We start from the raw sequence: 17,789 nt of genomic DNA on the forward strand, positions 1-17,789 counted from the left end.
CCTTTTGCAAGGTGCAGCACAGTGCAGCTTCCTTACACGTTGTCCATGTTCCCTTCCTAGGGTTTCAAGTTCTCATGTCGTGCAGATAAGAGGCAAACTGTTTCTTCTTGTGATTCATTATTCCTGAATGAATCTCCAAATTGACCTTGGAATTTTCTGAGACACTGTGCAGATTTTGGTATCCCGTCTTGCTTTTATAAGCAAATATGAATGTCCTTGTTTCCTGTGTGTCTTCCTCACATAATGTATAGCTTTTTCTCTTCTTCAAATGCCTTCTTCAACATTTAAAGGGTTCTGGCTCAAATTTTGACTTAGAAGGGAGGTGTTTATCTTGTCTGTCTGATAAGAGTATCACAGATAGTCACCATGGGGGAGATGTTCTTGGGTGCCCCTGTGTTCTACAGTTTACAGCTGTTAAGGCTGGCAGTGAAAGGATCAGGGGATGTTTTAAATACCTCAGTCACATAGAGTCATACTTAAAATGTCTTGTGTAAGTATGTATAGAGATGTGAGGTAGTTGAGCTACAGAGCTGGGTTCATGAATAATGCATCTGAGATCAGTAGGTCTCTCTGAAACAGGTGCTTTTTTGAAAAGTAGATAACTGGCTGAACAGAATAAAAGTGTCTATAATCCTGAGATAAGTAGTAGGCAGTTCATTATCTTTCTGTTGGTAAGTAAAGACGATTAAAAGAATAATGTTCAAGTTGCAAGATTATTTCACCTGAAACAGGCATATTGTGGAAAAGGTCTCTGTATAGGAGCTGTAGGTCTTTGTAGGGGATAGTGTTAGCTCATAAAACACCCATTAAAGTTGAGAAAATAATTCCACATTTCTACAAACAAAATTGTTAAGTATAAATTTAGGCAATTTGGATTCTGGTAGGCAGCATTAGGGATCGGGCCCTTGAAAGAACATATGGCCAAAATGTTAATAGTGAATTCAGAAGACACTTGAGCGTGAAAAGATCTTGTTCTCTCATCTTGTGAACTAGCTGCAGAGAGAGGTAATTGCCCTTATCTGCTCAATGGATACCCAGCCTATTGACACTTGATGCATCAGCCCTGTGTTGTTTATTATATTTTAGTTTACTTTTGCTTGATTGTTTGTTTGGTTTTATTTGTGTGATGTGTTTGAAATGGTTAAGATGAAGGACAGCCTTGGCTGCTTTTTATGCCAGCCAGGTTTCAGGAGGAACTTAAAAGTCTTGTGTTTTCAGGCCAGGTCCAGATCCATGTTATTGTGTCTATGGCTGCCCTGCAGCTGATCAGATCAATAGGGGTGGCAACTCTCCTTCCACTTTTGGTTCAGGTGAAGTGAAGCAGCAATGTTCTTTATTATGTAAAATGGCAAGTTAGAGCCTAATGAATTCCTGGCATTGCTTCTAATTGAAGTTCCATTGTAGTTTTTAGTCAGGTGCTAGTCAGTTGATAGGGTCCTCTGTTGACAGAGGAAGGAGTATATGTGGGCAATAATGGAACTGAGCTAATAGATTAATAGAACTAACATTTAGGTAGGGATTAGAGACCTTTTGTAAATTGCTTTTCTTAAAATACATATATCAATGGTTTGGTTTTAAATCTGAGTATCAAAAAGATATCCAAGAACAAAGTATACATCTGTGAATTAAACTGCCTTTGCTTTATTTCTTTGTGGATTAGCCAAACAAATTTCTTCTTGAGGGTGGTGCCAGAAAGAAGGACTGACACAAAGAAAAGGGCTTTTAAGGTGTTACGCTTGAATTGTGTCTTGTTCAAAAATAAAGAACACTGGTGAGAATCTTGTCCTATCTCACACCACCCCCTGAGGGTTTGTTGGGATCTCCCTGTTGGAAATGTGAGACCAGTAAAACTGCTGTAAATGTCCTTGGGATTTTTAGTTGCAGCCTTGTTACAACTTAAGTGGTCAGAGGCAACTTTGTTTCACTGTTCTTAGAAGACTACCCTAAACATTTCACTCGGTGGGGTAAATGCGTTTAGTAACTTTTTTTTTTTTTGAGTATTTATTTCATTTACATTTCCAATGCTATCCCAAAAGTCCCCCACACGCTCCCCCACCCACTCCCCCACCCACCCACTCCCACTTCTTGTCCCTGTCGTTCCCCTGTACTGAGGCATATAAAATTTGCACGACCAATGGGCCTCTCTTTCCACTGATGGCTGACTTCTGATCTTCTGATTCATATGCAGCTAGAGACATGAGCTTGGGGGGCGGGTGTGGGGTGGGGGTGGGGGGGTTGGATTGCGGATCCCTTTAGCTCCTTGGGTACTTTCTCTAGCTCCTCCATTGGGGGCCCTGTGATCCATCCAATAGCTGACTGTGAGCATCCACTTCTGTGTTTGCTAGGCCCCAGCATTGTCTCACAAGAGACAGCTATATCTGGGTCCTTTCAGCAAAATCTTGCTAGTGTATGCAATGGTGTCAGCGTTTGGAAGCTGATTATGGGATGGATCCCTGGATATGGCAGCGTTTAGTAACTTTATAACTGTGTTTTAGGAAGTGTAAACTCTAATAGACTTAAAATTAACATTACAAAAAGCATGTTATGTGTGCTTTTTCTTAATAGTGGAGTTGGCTCTTTCTGGATATGGTAGTGGTGGCTTAAAGAAGTGTCAAGGACTAAGGAACATCTGGTAGTCTGTCAGACTGGCACCAGGTTGTTCCTTGTCCCTGATGATGTGGGGTGGGGATGTAGAGAGATGGAGTCTTGGGTATTTAAATGATTTGAAATCACATTTAGTCTTGTTCTTTTCATAGTTGTATTGATTATAGCCAGAACTGTGAGTCTATAGGTCTTACGTTCTTCTTCTCTTTTCTTTTTTTAGCACAAATTAAAGAAAAGCTCTACTCTGCCTCCTTGATAAGCAGCATCTCCTTGCAGAAAAGACCCCAACATGCAGCCACCACCTCAGGCAGTACCGTCTGGGGTGGCTGGACCACCCCCAGCTGGGAATCCTCGGAGCATGTTCTGGGCCAACAGCCCTTACAGGAAGCCAGCCAATAATAATGCACCAGTGGCTCCCATAACACGCCCATTGCAGCCAGTAACGGATCCGTTTGCTTTTAATAGACAGACTCTTCAAAACACACCAGTAGGAAGTTCATCCAAAAGCAGCCTGCCCAATTTGCCTGGCCCAGCCCTCTCTGGTTTTTCTCAGTGGCCTGGTTTGCCTGTGACTCCCACAAATGCTGGGGATAGCTCCACAGGACTGCATGAGCCTCTGTCAGGAACTCTGTCACAGCCTAGAGCAGATACCAGTCTATTTCCTCCTGCATCTACCCCTTCTTCACTACCTGGGCTGGAGGTGAGCAGGAATGCTGAGGTTGATCCCAGCTCAGGACATGAAGTCCAGATGCTGCCACAGTCACCTCACTACATTCCAGGAATGGGTCCTGAGCAGCCTCTCGGGGGCCAAATGAATGACAGTGGGTCCGGGCCTGACCAACCCACGAATAGGCATGCCCCACATGATGGTGCTGTGACCCACACAGCATCTCCTTTCCTCCCTCAGCCACAGATGCCAGGTCAGTGGGGGCCTGCACAAGGAGGCCCCCAGCCCTCCTATCAGCATCACTCACCCTACCTGGAGGGACCTGTTCAGAACATGGGGCCCCAGGCTGCCAGCTTGCCCCATTTTCCCCCTCCATCTAGTCTACACCAGGGACCTGGCCATGAGTCTCATGTCCCACAAACATTTACTCCAGCATCCTTGGCCAGTGGTGAAGGGAATGAGATAGTCCACCAGCAAAGTAAAAATCACCCATTGAGTAGCTTCCCCCCTAGACACACTTTTGAGCAGAATTCCAGAATTGGGACTATGTGGGCAAGCCCAGAGTTGAAGCAGAATCCAGGAGTGAATAAAGAGCATCTGCTAGACCCTGCCCATGTCAATCCCTTCGCTCAGGGAAATAGTCCTGAAAACCAGGCGCATCATCCCCCAGGGGCAGCAACTAACCATGCCCTGCAAGAAGCAGCCTCTGGAGCGCTCTCAATGTTTTTTCAAGGGGAAGAGACAGAGAACGAGGAAAATCTCTCGTCTGAAAAAGCAGGCCTTGATAACAGATTGGACTTGGATAGCTTTTCTTCTACCTCCAGACTGGGCCATCCACCACCACCTGGAGCTAGTGGTGTCTACCAGGCCTTTCCTAGAGGCCCTAGCAGCGAGGCTGCTCCGGAAGGAGATATGCAACCTTATTTTTCTCAGTCTGTGGGCGTTCGTCTTGACAAACAGACCACTGTGACCCGTGCTAGTGATAGCTGGGGTGATATTGCGGGTGCTGGGACCCGCTGTGCTGGTGGGCCACAGTGTGAGGATGTTGAGAACTTAGAATTTGTTCAGAATCAAGAAGTTTTGCCCCGTGAGACCCTGAATGTGGATCCCTTTCCCCTGAGTGATCAGATCCGATATGGGCCCCTTCCTGGGCCAGCTGTCTCCAGGCCCGTTACTGTGGGCCTCACCAGAGGTGGGGGGCTAAATCTTGAGGCCCCAGACACACCACTGCACCCTACACGACCTGACAGTGTGTCATCCAGCTACAGCAGCCATAGCCACAGAAGTCCTCCTGGGTCAGCCAGACCCCAAGAATTGGTGGGCACATTCATTCAGCAAGAAGTTGGAAAACTTGAAGATGATACTTCAGGGAGTTTTTTTAAGCAGATTGATTCTTCTCCTGTTGGAGGTGAAACAGATGAGGTGACTGGGAGCCAAAATTGCTGCAGCAGTCTGTCCCAGCCTTCAACCCCAAGTCCTCCAAAACCTACAGGAGTATTCCAAACAAGTGCAAACAGTTCTTTTGAGCCAGTAAAATCCCACTTGGTTGGAGTAAAACCAGTTGAAGCAGATCGTGCCAACATGGTTGTTGAAGTGAGAGGGACCCGATACTGTCCGAAGAAACGCAGGGCAGCTGTTGCACCACCTGATGCCACCTCAGGAAACCTGGAACAGCCACCAGACAACATGGAGACCCCGTGTGCACCTCAGGCCTGCCCTTTGCCTCTTAGCACCACTGGAGAGGCTGGGCAACTGGTTTCACACACAGCAGGGACACCCCTGGATACTGTGCGCCCAGTGCCTGATAAGAGGCCCTCAGCCAGGGCCCAGGGACCTGTGAAGTGTGAGAGCCCAGCAACAACTCTGTGGGCACAAAATGAGCTGCCAGATTTTGGTGGCAATGTCCTTCTAGCCCCTGCTGCCCCTGCACTTTATGTTCCTGTAAAACCAAAACCTTCAGAGGTTGTTCATCATCCAGAAAAGGGAGTGTCTGTACAGAAGGCCTGGAAACAAGGGCCTGTGCCACCTTTGCAGAAGCAAGAGCCTCCTGGTGCTTCTGAGAACCTTGAGAACCCTCCCAAGGCAGGAGAAGAGGAGGCCCTTCCAGTGCAGGCAAGTTCTGCTTACGCGAGTTTGCTTTCTTCGCCACCCACTGAATCTTTGCACAATCAACCTGTCCTGATTGCTCAGCCTGATCAAAGCTATAATTTGGCTCAGCCCATTAATTTTTCTGTGTCCTTACTGAATCCTAATGAGAAGAATCAGTCCTGGGGAGATGCTGTGGTGGGGGAGAGATCTATAGTGAGCAACAACTGGGCTCTCGGTGGTGATCCTGAAGAGCGTGCTGCTCTGTCTGGAGTTCCAGCCAGTGCTGTCACTGGTGCGTCTTTGCCTAGCAGTGTCCCCCAGAATTGTGCCCCTCAAGGTTCGGGGTCTTCTGAAATGATTGCTAGCCAGTCTGCCAGTTGGTTGGTTCAACAGCTATCCCCTCAAATCCCTCAAAGTCCGCATCCTAATGCAGAAAAGGGTCCTTCCGAGTTTGTTAGTAGCCCTGCTGGCAATACAAGTGTGATGCTAGTTCCACCTGCAAGCAGTACTTCGGTTCCTAACAGTAATGAGGCGAGTCACTCTAGTAACCAGGAAGAAGCTGTTGGCGCCCTAGACTTCACATTAACTAGAACTTTGGAAAATCCTGGGAGAATGTACAGCCCATCTCCTTCAGATGGCCCAGCTTCTCAGCAGCCTCTTCCCAGTCATCCCAGACAGTCTGGGCCTGGGCTGCATAACCAGGATCATTTCTACCAGCAGGTAACAAAAGATGCTCAGGACCAGCATAGACTAGAAAGAGCCCAGCCAGAGCTGGTGCCTCCTCGGCCACAGAATTCTCCCCAAGTGCCCCAAGCAGTGTGTCCAGAGCCTTCAAATCCTGAAAGCCCACCCACACAAGGACAGTCTGAAAGCTTGGCCCAGCCACCAGCAAGTCCAGCTTCAGTCAACACAGGCCAGCTGCTGCCTCAGCCACCGCAGACTTCCAGTGCATCGGTTACATCTACCAACTCCAGCCAGGCAGCTGTGCGGTCAGAGCAGCCGTGGCTACACCCACCACCACCTAATACTTTTGGCCCAGCACCTCAAGACTTGGCATCCTACTACTATTATAGACCCCTGTATGATGCCTACCAGTCTCAGTACCCTTCGCCGTACCCGTCAGATCCTGGGACAGCCTCGCTGTACTACCAGGTAAGAGCACTGGCATTTAACCATCTTTCCTCACTTCGTCCCTTTTCTCCTCTTCACGCTGTTTCTCTCAGGGATGAATGACCTTTCTTTAGACCCGTGGGGCCCCCCTGTCCATTAACAAAGCTCTTTTTTGAGAGGGTCCTGTCATGTTGAATTGCTTGTTCTACCAGTGCGGGCTTTTGTGTAATCCGACATCTGACTAACAGAGTGTTTCCCAGAGCGTTTGTTAGCTTGCTGCAGCTACAGTGCTGGGCTGACCCCTGTAGGGAGGAGCTTAGTAGGTAGATTGTGTGTGCTGCTGTTTGTTTGTGTGTGCTTTGAGACAGGTCTCACTGTGTGGGCCAAGTTAGCTGTGAACTTAAAATCCTTCTGTCTCAACCTTTAACCATGCCTCACTTTTGTGTATGTGGTGGTTTTGGTTTTGACAGGCTTCATTTAGCACTGGCTAGCCCCATATGTAGCTAAGGATAACCTTGAAGTCTTGAAGTCCTTACATTCCTGCCTCCACATCCTGAGTGGTGGGATTACCAGTATATGCCACCATATCCAGCTCTTTTATATATTTTAAAACATTTATTTATTATACATGTGTATGTGTTTATATATTTGCATGTGGATACACACATGCCACATTACTCACGAAGAGGTCAGAAGGTAACTTTTAGGAGTTAGTTTTCTCCTTTCAATCATGTGGCTGCCAGGGATCAAACTCCAGTCGGCCATTTTTGTTTTTATAACAATAACAACTTATGAAACTAATGACAGGGATAACTCTAGGAGTCTTCTATGTCCTTCCTTGAAAATAAAGTCTTTGAGGAAAAAGATTAGATTGTCTGTGTACAGTCATGAAAAGAGGTGAAGGAAGATAAACTCTCGGGTACATAGCAGTGATCCTGCAGAGTGGGAGGCCTGCTGCAGAGTGGGAGGCTTTCTGAGTTCTTTCCTGCCTCGCTGTGGTGTGGTGCAGGCTCGTAACGGCTGTTTAGGTTCTGCTTAATCCTGCAGTAGTTTGAAGTGGACATGCTTGATGTCTGTTAGCTTTTCCTTACCTCTGGCTCAGACTCATCATTGCTCAAGTTAGGTGGATTGTGTTACTGAAAGGTGAAAGACCCAGGTCCTCCCTCCAGTGTTTGAGGCCAGGTGCTGTTGAGTTCTCATGTGGCCTGAGAACAGTTGGCACTGACGCTATACAGGAAGAGGTGTCAGAAGGAGCCTTAGAAACAGGGTGGTAGCAGCTAGGCCAGATCTAAAGACTAGTAAAGAAATTCTAGATTTTAGAAGGAGGAGCTATAGCTATTATTTCTGTATGGGGCATTGTGGCTGTGTGGCCTGATCTTGGGCTACACAGTGGGTGGAGCCACAGAGGACGGCCTGCAGGCTCCTTCGAAATCCCAAGGCTCACAGCTCTTCTGTGAGTGTGCATCCATGCTTCTTTACTGCCGTGGTCCTCAGTGGCCTGTCAGCTGATGGCAGAACTGAGGCTTTTGCCTGTATCACTTCATTTCTTTTGAGATCTCCGCATGTCCTACAGAGCCTTTTTTTCCAGAGACAGGGCAGAGGCCATGGTTTTGTTGCAATGGGGCTAAAATCCTCATCAGAATATTTTTTTTTTTTTTAAGCCAGGTATGGTGGTTCGTGCCTGTAATTTTAAGACTGGGGAGGCTGGTTAAGGTAGATTCTACAAGTCTGAAGCCAGTGTGAGCTTCGTAGTGAGTTTTAGGCCAGCTTAGGCTAAGTATGAAACTGATGCAAAACAACAAAAAACAAGACAAAACAAAACATCCCCCTGAATTCGCAAACAAGGAGAAGTGCAATCTTTCTTTGTGAGACTTTTAAAACCAGTAGTTATAGGATTGACTTACATGGAGCCCTGGTCTTGTTGCTCTACTGAGGTGGTGACTGATGCATATTTATGTTGTTTAGACCATATCATCTCCATGCTTAAGACTGCAGGAGGAAGATTGCCCTGGAGGGCCTTAGGGAGATTCTGCTGGCTGCCCATTGATGCAGACTACACTTTAGGCTTTGTTTCAATGAGAGAATCCTGCCACGACACTGCTCTTGGACAGTGGGCATCTGCAGCACCTAGTCCTGTCACTCAATGTCTGCTCTTCATGGAGTCTAACAATACCCCAAACTTCTTTCCACAGGATATGTATGGCCTGTATGAGCCTCGTTACAGACCCTATGACAGCTCAGCATCTGCTTATGCCGAGAACCACCGCTATTCTGAGCCTGAGCGGCCCAGCTCCCGTGCAAGTCACTATTCCGACCAGCTCGCTCCCAGGTGGGAGCGGCGTCCGTGCAGCTGCTTTACCCTCACTCTCAGTTTGTGTATTGTTGGCTATGATGGTAACTTAGTGATGATAATAATTCTTCATCTGTAGAGAATCCTACAACCCATGACGTCAGCATGAGCAAACCAGAACTAAGTACACTGCCACATGTAGTCCTAGCAGAGCTATCACTTAGCATTTGTCCCCAATCCTTAGCCAGGTCAGGCTCTATGTGAGGCCATAAAGAAGTGGCCTCTGTGCTAATAGATGGATGGTTGTTCTGTCCTAGACACACCCATTCTGCTGCTGGCAGTTTGGTTGTGTGGTGGTTTGGGTTGTATGTGACTCTTAGACTGCTGCAGATGTTTTTAAAGTCTTGAGAATCCTGATCACAGAGATAACATAATCCATAGATCCATCAAATGATCTCTAACAGGGACTAATAGCTGTTGTCTGTGCCTGGCTATGCCGACTTTGGGAAGGCTCCCCTCCCCCGCAGCCTGCCTATCTCCTATCCTGGCTAGCCACAACCCTGGCATTGTGACCTCTGAGTAAGTCTGTAAGCCAAAGTCTGTAAGTCAAAGTCCCATCTCATTCTCAGTTGCCCAGAGCCTGCTTTTCATCTTGTGTCCACTCTAGGCCATTGACTACATTGTGAAAAATAGTGGGGTGTCTGTCAGCCTTGGTCACTGTACTCTGCTACCTCAGTTCCTGCAGTGTCCTGCTTAGTCAAGCCCAGTAGTCAAGGAAAGCTTATGGTAGCTGACTTTGCTCTAAGGATGTGTCATTCTTTTGCTTAGAAACGCCCAGCTGCTGAGGTGATATGTGCACTTGCTTTCAGCGTTTTCTCTAGGTTCTCTAAGGAGTTATTTGGTAACTTGTCTAAAGACACACTGCTCTGTGTGCGAACCTTGGTCCATTCAGCTAGCCATAATGTACTTTGCTCCAGAGGTACACACTGAACCATGGACAGGTCCATTCCGGGTCTTTAGGAAACAGCAGTACTGGGCTTGGGTGAGTTCTGGAGTACCTGCCTGGTAGATATGAGGCTCTGGATTTGATCCCTAATACATACACTTCAAGCACTTGCACACACATGTGTTTGAGCAACAGAGACGGTCATATACTTAATTGTGAGAAAATATGGGGATCTTAGAGAGGAAGTAGCTCAATTTTCCGATTCAGAATCTATGAGAAGGCAAGAGGCATGTGGATCTGTTTGCTGGAGTGCAGAAGGGAGAAAGCGTGGGGCCAGAGCCAGGGTGTATCGGTGCCTTCCACATGTCTGCCTGCAGCTTCATTTGAGAATTCACTTTCAAGAGTGACTGTGTCTAGGCTGAGGCTCGGTGAGGCTACTACTGTGTGACCTGTCACTGGGACGGCAGCGTTCCTTCATCTCTTCAGGTCCTTTGAGTGTCTTCAGCTCTCATTTGTCACAGCCTACAGGAGCCTGGCCTCTTGTCTGTGTGTCTATGTGTGTGAACACTCAGTGTTGATGATACTCAATATTAGGGTGGTAGCACCACTGGAGGACCTGCTTGAGGTGGGGCACATTCCCCATGTTTGTCTGTGTCCTCCCTGAACTGAATGTAAGTAGGTTGGTGAGAACAGTTGAAGTAGTGGCAGGCTCTTGATCTTACTCTGTCACGGTGTTTTTCTGGAATCAATGTCAGATGAAGGTCTGGGGTGGCCAGCCTAAATGAAACCTTAACGCCAGGTTGGTGGTGGTCCTGGGCTGGGCATCTGGCTGAACAGATACTATGCTAGCCAAATAGCCAAGCTCAGCTGAGCAGTTTCCTAAAAGGGTATCAGAAAATTTAACAATGTTTATTAGTGCTTTTGACAATCCTGAGAGTGCCAAACCCTCTTAAGTGCACTTACACCTTCTTTTTTGAGTAAATCTCACCTTCTCTGTAATGAGTCAGGGCCCTGGTTCAGTTTATTGGGCATAGAAGAGGCTAACACCTTATTGATCTGTTGGCCCTGGCCCTGGCCCACCTCACAGATCCACTCCTCCAAGGCCACACTAAGCACTCATAGTTAGTGAAGTCATTTTCTTGTGGTTTACCTCTGTAATCCCATCACTATGGAGGCGCAGGCAGGAAGGTTGTCATGAGTTTAAGGCATGTCTAAGCTACACAGTGAGACCTGTCTCAAAAAAAAAAAAAAAAGAAAAAGAAAAGAAAGAAAGAAAGGAAAAAGAAAAAAGGAGAAGGCAGTAGGAGTTGGTGTGGGCTTAGTGCTTTGCTGCTGCTCAGCATGACATAGAAACTTGTTAGGGTGCAGTCCTGAAACACAAGATGAGTTTACTCTTGCTGAGCACAATCCAACAATCGTTCTGACGAGTTCAATTTTAGGTAGCTACATAATAAGTAATTCCATAGTCTCATCTTTGTTTTGATTGTGACCTGGTTAGAGTTTTGCATAGCTGAGATGTCTTCATGAATGTCTATATGTGCTTTGGGTTGGCTAACTTCTCGGTACACTTATAAGAAGCAGATACTGTGTTTAACAGCTCTTTCCCCTCCCCAGGCAAGGATATCCTGAAGGATACTATAATTCCAAGAGTGGATGGAGCAGTCACAGTGATTACTATGCAAATTATTACTCTGGCCAGTATGATTATGGAGGTATGTTTAGAAGTTGTAACCATTAGCAGGGGATTGTCCAATCACTGCCTGTGACCATGCAGCCAAGTATAAGTCATGGTCTGGCTGGTGAATCAAGGTCACTTTTCTTTTCACTATGTTTTTATCACAAGAGCCAAAGTAATTAAGAATTCTGTGGGCTGGAGAGATGGCTCAGCAGTTAAGAGCCCTGGCTGCTCTTCCAGAGGACCTGAATTCAGTTCCCAGCAACCACATGGTGGCTCACAGCCATCTGTAATGGGATCCAGTGTCCTCTTCTGGTGTGTCTGAAGACAACAACAACAACAGTGTACTCATATACATAAAATAAATAAATCTTTTTTTTTAAGATTTATTTATTATTATATTTAAGTACACTGTAGTTGGCTTCAGATGCACCAGAAGAGGGCGTCAGATCTAATTACAGGTGGTTGTGAGCCACCATGTGGTTGCTGGGATTTGAACTCAGGACCTTTGCAAGAGCAGTCAGTACTCTTACCCACTGAGCCATCTCTCCAGCCCAAATAAATCTTTAAAAAAAACAAAAAACAAAAAACTGGGCAGTGGAGGTGCACACCTTTAATCCTTGTACTTGGGAGGCAGAGACAGGTGGATTTCTGAGTTCGAGGACAGCCAGGGCTACACAGAGAAACCCTGTCTGGGGAGGGGGTGGGGGAAGAATTCTGCACATCTGGAAATGATCATTTTGACAACTTCATTGAAAAGTCACACTGTACCCACAGCATAGTGTCTCTGTTGTACCATCATGAAGTGCAGTGACTACTTCTGAGACTTCCTGGTCCACATGTGACTTCTTGAGTATGAGCTATGAGACTGGGGTGGGATACAAGGCTGGCTCCCAGTCACACTGCCATACTTAAATCCTCAGAAGCCACATGAGGCTGACACTTGCTCCTTGGTGACGGCGATAGCCTGCTTATTGTGGCAGTTATGATTACTTTCATACATCCCTTTCACAAAATGATTCCTAGGAAAAGCTGTAAGTTCCCTTAGAAACCCTGTTGTGTGCTGTTTTCCCACAAGGCTCTGTAGTCCCTTGACAGGTCCACATGTTGTTTCCTTCTGCCTCCCAGGGGGCTCTTTGCCCTGTAAACATTTGCATGAATTTTAAACAGGAGTATTGTACAACTCCCCTAAACCAGTACTTCTTGTTTGTTATAACATTAATATTTCTTTTTAGAGTTGGCTTTTGGCTTTTTTTGTTTGTTTTTTTTTTTGTTTTGTTTTTGAGACAGGGTTTCTCTGTGTGTAACAGTCCTGGTTGTCCTGGAACTCACTCTGCAGACTAAGCTGGCCTTTATCTCAGAGTTCTGCCTGCCTCTGGCTTCTGAGTGCTGGGATCAAAAGCATGTGCCACTACACCCGGCTTAGAATTTGGTTTTTTTTTTTTTTTTTTTTTTTGGTTTTTTTTTTTTTTTTTTCGAGACAAGGTTTCTCTGTATAGCCCTGGCTGTCCTGGAATTCACTTTGTAGACCAGGCTGGCCTCAAACTCAGAAATCCGCCTGCCTCTGCCTCCCAAGTGCCGGGATTAAAGGCATGCGCCACCACCGCCCGGCTAGAATTTGCTTTTAATGAAATTATTTTCTTAAAATATCCTGAAACGTGAGCTGGAGAGATAGCTCAATGGTTAAGAGCATTGTCTGTTCTTCCAGAGGATGTGGGTTCAATTCTCAGCACCCACATGGCGGGTCACAACTGTCTATAGCTAGTTCCAGTGGGTGTGGCACCCTCACTCAGACATATATGCAGGCAAAGCACCAGGATATATAAAAATAGATAAATCTTTCAATAAATACACATATACATGTGTGTATATGTACATAATACATACATACATATATACTTTCATATATCCTCAATCACATTAGGAAGGTAATTAGTATAATCTTAGTTGAGATTAACTATTAAAAAGTATTATTGAGGCTGGGGCTATAATTGTGGCATCTAGCTATAACCTGCCTATTTTTGAAGCCTTAGGTTTGATTCCTCATATTGTAAAACAAACCAAAAGAAGTGAAAAAGACTGTATATAGCACTCTTTTTTTGTTTGTTTGTTTTTTGTTTTTTGTTTTTCGAGACAGGGTTTCTCTGTGTAGCCCCGGCTGTCCTGGAACTCACTTTGTAGACCAGGCTGGCCTCGAACTCAGAAATCCACCTGCCTCTGCCTCCCGAGTGCTGGGATTAAAGGCGTGCGCCACCACGCCCGGCTATAGCACTCTTAATACTTGCATTGAAAGACTAGCAGTGACTGCTCCATCATGGGCAGGAGGCAGCTGGCCTATTTAGGTCAGGTCTTGTTCTCTAGTCCAGGCCTGTCCTTTACTCCTACGCTGTCCTCCTACCTACAGGGAGCTGGGTGGGTTCTCCGTGTGGCTACTGTACTCATCCCTTTATTCTTTACAGACCCCAGCCGCTGGGAACGTTACTATGGGTCTCGCCTTAGGGATCCTCGCACCTGGGACCGGAGGTACTGGTATGACTCTGAACATGACCCATACAGGAAGGACCACTATGCTTACAGTGACAGGTTGGTGAAATGAAGGACGTTGGAGGAAACTGAGGTGTGCTCTTTCTTGTCCTCCTCCTGTCTTTAGGAGTAATCTGCCATAGTTCTGGGGCTTCTGAGAAGTGATCTAGTGTTTGAAAGAGGAAGCACTGGCCACCCCTCCCTGTGCCCACCTCCAGCTTACAGGAGGAAGACTGGCTCAAACGTGTTTCTTCCCAGTAGCTCTGGGAGGACCTGAGAGCTGCCTCCTGTTTTCTTCGGTGTCCCTTCTCCATCCTACTCGTATCCCAGGAAAGGGACTGCCCTCAAGTTGCACCTGCACTGTATTCTCTGAGATTACCTGCATCTGAATGTAGGATTTGGTTTTTTGGGCCAGGCCTGCAAGGTTAGCTGTACCTAACATTCTTCAAGATGAAGACTGTCTCAGGATGGAGGGAGGCAGTGAGCAGTGAGAGTGAGCTGCAGCCTCCGAAAATTCTTGGTAGTCGCGTGGTGTCCCAGGGAGCTGGCCTTCCAGTCTCCTGCCTTGATCCCCTGCTTACTCTAGGCCTGAGAAATGTGATGATCACTGGAGGTATGACCCTCGCTTCACTGGGAGCTTCGACGACGACGCTGAGCTCCACAGGGACCCCTATGGAGAAGAAGCAGACAGACGCAGCATCCACAGCGAGCACTCTGCACGGAGCCTGCGCAGCACTCACAGTCTGCCCAGCCGCCGCAGCAGCCTCAGCTCCCATTCACAGCAGGTGTGCTGGGCAGGCCTGGCAGGGGAAGGGCAGGTGTTTATGTCTTGACCTGCACTGTGTCTCTGCCTAGGACTAACAGTGTACCCACAGTCTTTCTGGTGTTCATGGGGACTCACTTTCTCTGCTTGATCTCTTTCCCAAGAGTCAGATTTACAGAAGCCACCATGTGACTGGCGGTTCATTTGAGGCCCCTCATGCCCCAGGCTCATTTCATGGTGATTATGCCTATGGCACATATGCCAGCAACTTCAGCGGTGCCCATGGTTTTCCAGAGTACAGCTACCCTGCAGACACCTCCTGGCCTGCTGTGGAGCAAGGTACATTTCAGCAGTTCAGCATTCAGCCTCCAGGTTGGATCGAGCACGAGAGTCCAGTCAGCTCCTGTTTGCACTCTGTGCTCTCTGTCCTGGATGTTATGGCTTGTTGGTACAGGCCGATATTGGCCCTTGGATTGACATTTGTCTCTGGGTCTAAGAGCTGTCTGCTTGCCCAGTGTGTATTGTTAATGTGTAATTTTGAGTCCAGTCTCCTTTCTAGTCAAGCCTTGGGTATCTCTTCTCTATATTCCGACACTGGCTATGTGGGTGAGCGCTCTTAGAACTCCCAGTTCCCTGAGAGACTCTTGTTCTGATTTGTGCCAGTGTCCCTGTGTCTTTGCCTCCTAAAGTGTAACTGAGAGCTCTCGTAAGTAAAGCACTAGTCAGCATGAGAAACCATTTTTGTGTGTGAGCTGCTCAGTTCTGCTCTTGGGTGTTCTGTGATAGTCCTTCTGAGCTTAGGTAGGAAGCCTGAGCTGGGTCTAGAAGCACAACCAGCCAGCTCATTGTTTCTCTTCCTATTTATTTATTTAAATCCAGTTCCATCAAGACCGACCTCTCCTGAGAAGTTTACGGTGCCTCATGTCTGTGCCAGGTTTGGTCCTGGTGGTCAGCTCCTTAAAGTGATTCCCAATTTGCCTTCAGAAGGACAGCCTGCACTGGTGGAGATCCACAGCTTAGAGGTAACCATGGATCTGTGGTGTTCTCTGTACCCCATGGCCTTGAAAAACATGCTTCCATGAAAAGCTCAGGTTTATGGGGCTTTGGTTTAAAGTTTGAAAATCTCCATTGTAGTCCATGCTCATGTAATTGTACCAAGTACCTTCACACTCTGGGTAGAGGAGTGGGTGTGGTTCCAGAAATGGTTTTTGTGACTCAGTCTGCCAGAGGTTCTGACTGCACACATGAGCCACTTTGCCCCTCTCGTTGCAGACCTTGCTGCAGCACACACCTGAGCAGGAAGAGATGCGCTCCTTCCCAGGACCTCTCGGCAAGTAAGGTTCCCTATTGTGGTGTCTCTTGATGCCTGCCATAATGGCAGCTGCTGAGTTTGGCTCACAGTTTTGGAACCACCATTCACTGGGTGTTCATTCTCTCCCCAGAGATGATACCCACAAAGTAGATGTTATTAACTTTGCACAGAACAAAGCAACAAAATGTTTGCAGAATGAAAGTTTAATTGATAAAGAGTCTGCAAGTCTTCTTTGGAAATTCATTATTCTGTTATGCAGACAGAATGGGGTATGTTCCCTTTGACTTTTTGAGTTTCGCCTGTTTGCCTTTAGTCTCCGAATCTGTTCCCTGTTCCTATCCCAAGCTATAGTCAGTGCCAAGCCCGCCATGCCATGCTCTCTCAGGAAGAGCATCCTACCCCTTGCCGTGCCTCCTCAGGAAGAGTGTCATGGCAGTAACCTGGGAAAGTAGGACCAAGGGAGGTGTGAGGTTTGGGGTGAGCTGCCACCACAGCCCTTATATGCTAGGAGCTGAGGATCAGTATGTCCCTGCCCACATGAAGAGTCAGGCTTCTTTTTTGAGATCTAACATGTATTACCAATGTAGACCTGCCCATGCTCTGACAGCCTGGGAGTTGTCTTATTTATCTGGCTGGAAACCTTGTTTCTAATAAAGTCTTATGTTGCTCTCCATCCTGTCTCCATTGATCCTGTAGACTGTTGTGGGAACAGACATTGCAGAGCTTTTGTTACGGGACCACAGAACTGTATGGCTTCCTGGGAAGTCACCCAATGAGGCAAACCTGATAGATTTTACCAATGAGGCTGTGGAACAAGTGGAAGAGGAGGAGTCAGGGGAGGCCCAGCTCTCCTTTCTCACAGACAGTCAGACAGTGACCACCAGCGTGCTGGAGAAGGAGACTGAGCGGTTCCGTGAGCTCTTGCTGTATGGCCGGAAGAAGGTAGGTAGCCCTGCAGATGTATTTTTAGTGTCCGTCGATTGGCGCAGGGAAGAGACCAACCTCTAGGGAACAACTGTAGTGAGTGCTGTTCAGGGGTGATATATGGCCTTTTGCTGGACATTTCTGAAGGTATCTGTAGTGTTTCTTCTGAGAAGAGCCCATAAAGAAATCTGGCCAGCTCAGTTTACAGTCATTTAGAGAGTGTGGTTGCTCGTCTGTGTATAGAATCAGGGTGAAGTCTTGTTACAGACTGAAGCATCAGACCACTCTTGTGTATTTTTGTTAAAACGGGGTTCTAAAGACCTGAGGCTGACAGTGCACACAGGAGTATGAAAGTATGCATATTAGGGCAGAAGATGTTCTGATAGTGGGAGATACATCTTACTGGCTCATAGAGTTCTCTATGGCAGGGACAGCTGATGGGCCCAGAGTTCTCTGTCCTTTATATTATGATCTATGTAGAAGTTCATGGTTTTATTCTGGTTTATTAAACCGGGGCCATGTGCATGATAAGGAAATACTCTCACTTATACCCCAACATAGAAAATTTTAACTTGCCGGGTGGTGTGGCGCACGCCTTTAATCCCAGCACTTAGGAGGCAGAGGCAGGTGGATTTCTGAGTTCGAGGCCAGCCTGGTCTACAGAGTGAGTTCCAGGACAGCCAGGGCTATACAGAGAAACCCTGTCTCGAAAAAAAAAAAAAAAAATAGGGTCTTTGTATCCCAGTGTAGCCTCAAATTTATCATCCTCCTGCCCAGCTTTTAAAGTTCTGTGATTTCAAGTGTGTGCCACCATACCTAACTAGAAAACTTTTTTTTTGTTTTGTTTTTTGTTTTTTCGAGACAGGGTTTCTCTGTATAGCCCTGGC

The 17,789-nt window shown here is 46.8% G+C and overlaps 1 protein-coding gene across 6 annotated transcripts in view; it reads left to right on the forward strand.

The window, feature by feature from the left end:
* Sec16a (SEC16 homolog A, endoplasmic reticulum export factor) overlaps nt 1–17,789 on the forward strand; it is a 37,670-nt gene that overhangs the window by 1,367 nt on the left and 18,514 nt on the right. For 3 of the 6 annotated variants that reach the window (XM_021181071.3, XM_021181063.2, XM_021181083.2), the window contains exons 2-11: nt 2,825–6,511; nt 8,662–8,798; nt 11,320–11,417; nt 13,840–13,963; nt 14,490–14,688; nt 14,831–15,005; nt 15,546–15,688; nt 15,939–16,000; nt 16,109–16,247; nt 16,675–16,920. In XM_021181071.3, the coding sequence (XP_021036730.1) occupies nt 2,894–6,511; nt 8,662–8,798; nt 11,320–11,417; nt 13,840–13,963; nt 14,490–14,688; nt 14,831–15,005; nt 15,546–15,688; nt 15,939–16,000; nt 16,109–16,247; nt 16,675–16,920 (4,941 nt within the window). In that variant the 5' untranslated portion in view covers nt 2,825–2,893. The remainder of the gene's footprint in view (nt 1–2,824; nt 6,512–8,661; nt 8,799–11,319; nt 11,418–13,839; nt 13,964–14,489; nt 14,689–14,830; nt 15,006–15,545; nt 15,689–15,938; nt 16,001–16,108; nt 16,248–16,674; nt 16,921–17,789) is intronic. The other 3 variants (XM_021181092.2, XM_085835093.1, XM_029471572.1) reach the window with 2 other exon arrangements.

Source organism: Mus caroli, unplaced genomic scaffold (assembly GCF_978045245.1).
Source record: "Mus caroli unplaced genomic scaffold, Mus_caroli_1 scaffold_2, whole genome shotgun sequence".
Classification (NCBI taxonomy): domain Eukaryota; kingdom Metazoa; phylum Chordata; class Mammalia; order Rodentia; family Muridae; genus Mus; species Mus caroli.